This window comes from Scardinius erythrophthalmus (assembly GCF_964197995.2).
Source record: "Scardinius erythrophthalmus genome assembly, chromosome: 25".
Taxonomy (NCBI): Eukaryota; Metazoa; Chordata; class Actinopteri; order Cypriniformes; family Leuciscidae; genus Scardinius; species Scardinius erythrophthalmus.
In genome coordinates, this window is record NC_138245.1 from 27,584,085 (window position 1) to 27,590,795 (window position 6,711).

The 6,711-nt window shown below is 36.8% G+C and overlaps 1 protein-coding gene across 2 annotated transcripts; it reads right to left on the reverse strand.

Moving 5' to 3' along the window:
* Nucleotides 1-701: 701 nt before the first annotated feature.
* Nucleotides 702-5,599, reverse strand: LOC308685591 (tumor necrosis factor receptor superfamily member 5-like). 2 transcript variants are annotated; one of them, XR_014029477.1, is made up of 7 exons: nucleotides 5,385-5,599; nucleotides 3,264-3,398; nucleotides 2,913-3,050; nucleotides 2,755-2,824; nucleotides 2,527-2,639; nucleotides 1,415-1,560; nucleotides 702-1,298 (listed from the first exon to the last, which is right to left on the reverse strand). XR_014029477.1 is itself a non-coding variant. In XM_081357468.1 (6 exons), the coding sequence occupies exons 1-6, from the start codon at nucleotides 5,536-5,538 to the stop codon at nucleotides 1,469-1,471; spliced, it is 702 nt and encodes a 233-aa protein (XP_081213594.1). In that variant the 5' UTR covers nucleotides 5,539-5,599; the 3' UTR covers nucleotides 702-1,468. The 2 variants fall into 2 exon arrangements, 1 of the variants encoding a protein (XP_081213594.1); XM_081357468.1 differs by having other exon boundaries at nucleotides 702-1,560.
* Nucleotides 5,600-6,711: the final 1,112 nt, after the last annotated feature.

Consider the following 6,711-nt stretch of genomic DNA (forward strand, 5'->3'; position numbering starts at 1 on the left):
CTTACAATACTAATGAGAATTTTTTATTAAAGTATATATATATATATATATATATATATATATATATATATTAGTATATTATTTGTAGGGAGATTTACAAATTTATGTTCATTGTAATGTTCTTGTTATAGTCAAATCACCTTCATTTATATAGCGCTTGATACTATACAGATTGTTTTAAAGCGGCATTCCTGTAGTAAACAGGAAAATAACAGAATCAGTCAACCAAACAGAATTCAATTCTGTTCTAGCTCTAAAAAAACATTAATGAGTTGACTTTTTCATATACTCTTTGTTTTGGATAGGAACATAACATACTTGCTGAGAGCTCTGAGCTCGAGACTTGACCCGAAGCCAGAAGTCCAACACCAACCTGACAGAAACTCAGAGCCTGTCCACGTCTGAGCAAGAACGTTTATTTTGTTTAACGTGTTTATATTTTATTTAACATTTGTATCTCTTGAATTGAAATGTTGTATGTATATTTTTAATAAACGTTAAAGAAAATCGCAAATGGGCTTTTTCATTTGGACTTGTTTTGGGATCCTTTATTAATTTGGATGTTTTTTTTATTATTAATATGGATTTATTATTATGCAACAATAACAAATACAAAACAAGACAAAACTGTAACAAACAATAATAGACAAAATTGATACAAATTAAATGAAAACAATATCACAGGCAGAAAAATGGCACATCTTTCACACTGTTTACATGTGATGCAAATCAAAATGCCCTTGGAACAAAAAAGTAAATATAAAAAATTATAAATACACATTTACCACATACTTATTTTTACAACAGTAAGTTCATTCTGCACATTGTGATTGATTGAGAGACACTGCAAAGTAGTTCCTATTGTCTCAGTATAGCACTCATACCTAACTTCTAGAGAAATATCACAACTACATTGTTTACATTTGTCTAATTCACCAAATTCCAAACAGCTGTGTTGATTGGACTTCATGTTGGAAGAATGCAAAGGATGTTACTGCTTTGCAATAGCTAACTGTTTTTTTGTTGTTGTTGCTGTCAAAAATATAAAGATGTCTGTCTTTGTTTTAGTTAATGATAATACCATGTGCTATAACATAGGTTTTTACACTACTGCAATTGAAAGCAAAATCATGCCACAGCACACTAGTGTGAAAAACATCAAACCTACAATAGAAATCTAAATAGTCAATTGTTTTTACCATTGATGGTAATTAAAATCACTGGTTTGCCTGGTAACACAGTGAAGTTTGTGCCTTCACAGGAGCAGTCTGGCACCTTCACAGTAGGCAAAATGCAAGCTGGCAAAAAGAAAGAAAACCATTCATTTAGATTATTTGTAACTGGCTGCAGACACATATCCAGCAAAATTAGGGATTTCGTGGGAACATCCCTTGCTCATGGGTGCAATATCCACCTTCCCCTATAATGACGCATGAGGTTGGAGGAATGGCTTCAAAAAACCCATCAATCAGGCATTCCCTGTTGTGGAGTGGCTGTTTTTTGTGACGCAATACATCACAGTCCCCACAGAACCACTCATCAGGAAGACACTCTTTGTACCTAGGGAGAAGAAAAAAAAAATAATCTAATATAAGACATTTTTTCAGGTGAATAACTCATAAAGTACAATATGCTCAATTTAAGATATTTCAAATTTAGTTAGATACTAGGTTTGGTTCTATTGTATAGATTGCATAGTGGCTCAGTGTTTAGCACTGTCACCTCACAGCATGAAGTTCCTAGATTTAATTTTCTCATTAATGTGTTTTTCATCAGGGTATCCAAGTTTCCTCCCATCCCAAAAGACATACATCTTAGTCTATAAAGCAGGGCACTGAGCATTAATTCCTCTGAGTCAAGGCTATGCTTGGTGGCTCTCCCTAGGGGGGTCCGGGGGTGTGGCCCCCACGGGATTTTTTTGTGAAAAATAAACCATTAAATGGCACTTTCTGGAGAGTTTTGTGTAAAGAAATGGAGAAATTGAGTTCAAGTTGTGTGTTCAAGTTCAAGTTGTGTGTGTGTGTGTGCGTGCATGTGTGCGTGCCTGTGTGTGTGTGTGTGTGTACTTGTACAACTATCTTTGTGAGGACCAGTTTGAGTTTTAGACCATTGGAGTGAGGACAAAGAGTAAAGTTAGGACATTTTGGCCGTTCCACACTTTCTGAGACCCCTTTAAAGGCCTGTTTGAGGGTCAAGACTTGGTTTTAGGGATAAGGTTCTAATTAGGTTAAGGGTCAGTTTAGGGCAAGGGTTCGGTTAGGCACTTAGTTGTGATGGGTAAGGTTAGGGTAAGCGGCTAGAGATTGCATTGTGTCAATGAATGTCCTCATAAAGATAGATGTACAAGAATGTGTGTGTGTGTATGTATGTATGTATATGAATTATAAAAGGTCAAGTGCATGAAAAATGTAGGGCCGCTTCCCATAATCTGAAATAAAGACCACTTTAGGGTGTTTAGAAACTCATCAGTGTTTCATCAGTGAGGTTACTATCATGCCCACGGGTTTATATTTCTGTCATACGTACTGCTGTCTGCATCGCTGTTCGGCGACACTGTTGGTTTGAGATGTGGTTTAGGTTCACAGATCACATCTTTAAATACATTTCCAGGAACCTTTATTTGATGGTCAGGTGTACATCTGTGGGTTGAGAGATGATGAGATTTTGAAATAGCTTATAAAATGTGGTTTCATAAGCTCAGAAACATTTTTAACAGGCAGATCGATATCAAAAACAATGTTAAAGGCATCATACTTGGTCCAGTTCACGCAGGGTTGATGGATGTTGTCATTGTACATCCCTGGAGGACACGGCTCACACTTGCCTAAATTCATACCAGAAAGACTTTGCAGTCAGACGCATATTAGTTAATAATATCAAAAGACTGATCGATTATCTTTATCCAGACTCACCTCTTCCATCAGGTTGCTCTCCCTTCCCACACTCCTTCAGGCAGTAAGAGCATTTATCATTTCCACATCGATATCCTTGTAAACACCCACAAACTGTGTCTCTGATGGCGGTGCACTTCTCTTTCACCCGCATGCCACCTGTTTTTGATATTTTGATATTTGGTATTATTCGGGCTTGGGTCATTATTGGGCTAGTTTTTACTGGCCATTGTCTTATTATTACACAGAACCGCCAACCCTGTCGTCAGCTAAGGGCAGTTTTGGCATTTGTATGGTGATGTTCAGAGCACTTGAATAAAAAAAACATAATGAAGAAGTCTTTAGCATCAGTTAAAGTGATGTATGATGTACCTCCTGTACACTGATCACACCTCAGACACATCCACTGGTTTGCGTCAGGGTTTCCGAAGGGGATGAAGGTGCCATTTACACAGGGAGTACACAGTTTCTTTGGGTTTGGACCGCATTCACTGACTAGACGGTTTCCTGTAACAAACACACACACACACACACACACACACACACACACACACACACACACACACAGACACACACACAGACACACACACAGACACACACACACACACACACACACACACACACACACACACACACACACACACACACACACACACACACACACACACACACACACGTAGGATTATAATTCTGAGACCACATTAAAATCTGAAAAACACACCTTGGGTGAACACAGTCTACGTTCTCTTTAGACGTGTCCTCTTTTTCCTCAACCTTAATGGGATAGTTCACCCAAAAATGAAAATTCTGTCATCATTTACACACCCTCATGTTGTTCCAAACCTGTATGAATTTATTTCTTTGCGCTGAACACAAAAGAAGATATTTTGAAGAATGTTGGTAACCAAACGGTTGCTGGTCCCCATTGACTTCCACAGTAGGAAAGAAACACTATGGAAGTCAATGTTACCAGCATTCTCATTCTCCAATCCATTATGCATTGCAAAAACAGTGAAACACTGTAATGTAAAATGAATGACATATTTATTTGACTAATCAAATACATAAATGCGTCGTGATGAACCTTGTGCAATGAAGCACAAGATGCTCTTTATTATGCTGTCATCGGTCATTGATTCAAAAGGTAGACACACCAAAATCATGTTTACTTTTCGATTGTTGACTATAATAGATTAAATAAAAAATGCAAAATAGAAGCATTTTTACAAGTGGACTTCTGAACCTCACTCTATACCTGACATCCTCCCGGTGAACATTATACATCTCTGATGCACGATAATCAAATCGAAATCGAAAGTAATGCGCTGTGAGGATAAAAGCAGCTGTTTATTGTATTTTTTTTTATCACAGGGGAAACAGGAAAACACTTTATACCAGTGTTCATGCGTGTGTAAGTACAGGCTAAATACTGTGAACTACATTTAAATTGATATTTGTGCTGTCGCTTGTTAAAAATAGCTATTATAGCAATTCCAGTTTTGGAGTTTAGTCATTATTTCAACTTCATCACAAATTGATAACTGTGTATTCAATTCTTATCTGAGCTTCTCAAGCCTCCATATGTAATATGCAACAAAAATTGTTACGTATATGTTTTTTTTTCCCATTTGTTTTACATTTACATTGATATTTTTGGTGTTGCTTGATAACACATTGTTATTAATAATATTATAGTAAATAAAATGTGGTAACGTTTAACAAAATTATTAATTTCCATTGATATTGGAGACAAACCCCTGCTTTCTTATATAACAAAATTATTTTTTTATTTAATCAATCTTACTAAAAAAAGAACACAGTGGAACTGCTCCATTTTACATAGTACTCTGAGGTACTTCTAAGAATACCATGGTACTAAGAGTTATTTTAATGCATATTTATTCTATTTCTCTTTTCTTCCATCTCTTTTTACTACATGCATTCACAATAAGTATAGACCATTGTTTCTCAAACCTTTCTGAACCAATGCCCCTTTTGGCCCCAGCTTTTTGCAGACCTAAATAACTCATAAAAGAAAAAAAATCCAAATTCATCCTACCCAGTCCTAATCCTTACTATGGAAACAGGAATCTGACACACTCCTAAGGAGTACTGTACATTAAACTATAAACTTATAATATATTGTATCTTGATACTTGTACCCAAAGTCAATATCTGCAGTTTATCAAGCATAAATTGCTTGCCATTTTATTTTTGTTTTGTTGTTTGTTAAACACAATTCTGTTGAGTTTGAAAAACATTGATGCAGCCAATACAGATTTTGGGTTTTATCAATCATTATGCACAGAGTAGAAGACTTTCTCCCCCATCTGAACACAGGTGTCCATATTAATGCATAACAGATGTACATTACACATGCAAAAGGAATTTAAGCAGACAAAGCTGCTCTCTGGACAAAGCTGAGATGGGGGGAAACTATACTTCTAACAATCAATCATTTTATCCCAGAGTTAAGTCCTTTGCAAAACTCACCTGGTTTACACTTCGTACAGCACACTTTGCGGTCGTTACTGTTTTTTTCCCATATTTGACATCCAGATTCCACGCTGTGTTCTTCAGGCAGAACCAGGACCGCCACAGCCAGGATCAGTGTACAGAGCAGCTTCATCCTCCACAACAGGTCCATCTGCTCACAGGCTTCACACACACTCACACACACACACACAGTTCTCTGGAAGATGCTGAGAATAAAGATCTTCTCTAGTGTGCTGCGTCTATACAAAGTCTGAAACCCTCACACGTGATACCACATTTGTAAGTTCCAAAACGTCATGAGTACGCCCACATCCACATCCACACACACACACACACACACACACACACACACACACACACACACACTCAAGACGCATTTAGTGACTCGTCAGCTATCTGCAGTTTCTTTTTCATAGATAATGACAATGATCCAGTTCAAAAGTGCAGGGATATTCCTTCCTTCAACTTCCTATCAACAGGCATTAGGACATTTAGCATTTACATTACTGTTAATCGGTCATCACTTGATTACACATTTTGTAGCCTATTACCTTGTTATGATATAGTGACCCATACAATGTGCCAAACAAACATAATGTGCCACATGAAGAGACAGTGCAGCATATGACAGTAGCAACAGCCTCATTACAAACTGCCATATTAAGATAAAAATTATGATAACACTGGTTAGTTTACAATCAACATTTGAATTTATTTGTGTTTTACCTTTGTCATTTAATTTTGATTTTACATTTCATACACATTCTTAAAAACAGTACACAGTACAGAGTACACACTATAACTCATAACTCATCTAATCTGGTGTCTCAAAACATCTCCTGAGGAAAATCACATGGTCAACCTTCTTGGATTTAGTCTTATTTTCCTTGCGTTGTCATTCAAGGCCAGGGCACTTTTTGTACAATTAACGTTGTGCTGAACTTGACCAAATTGATCTGCTTTTTTTTTTAAGGCAGTAGAAGGTTCTGGAACTTTTGCGCGCTTCCACATCCCGCTATACGGTGCACATTTTAGGACATCCTCATGCCTTTTAGTCTGAGTCCGTTTCGTCCGATGCCTTTATGTCTGAGGCTGTTTTGTCTGATGCCTAATTGTACGAGACCTGACACCTGACATTGTTTTTCCTGAGACCTGAACCCTTTTAGTCTGAGGCATGATGCCTTGTCTTCCTATGTCTGAGGTCTGAGGATGTCCTAAAATATACATTATATGTATATATAATATATGTATAATATATGTATAGTAATGTAGGCTATATATATATTTGGAGGCAGATATTGAATTTAGTAGAACATTAATTCAC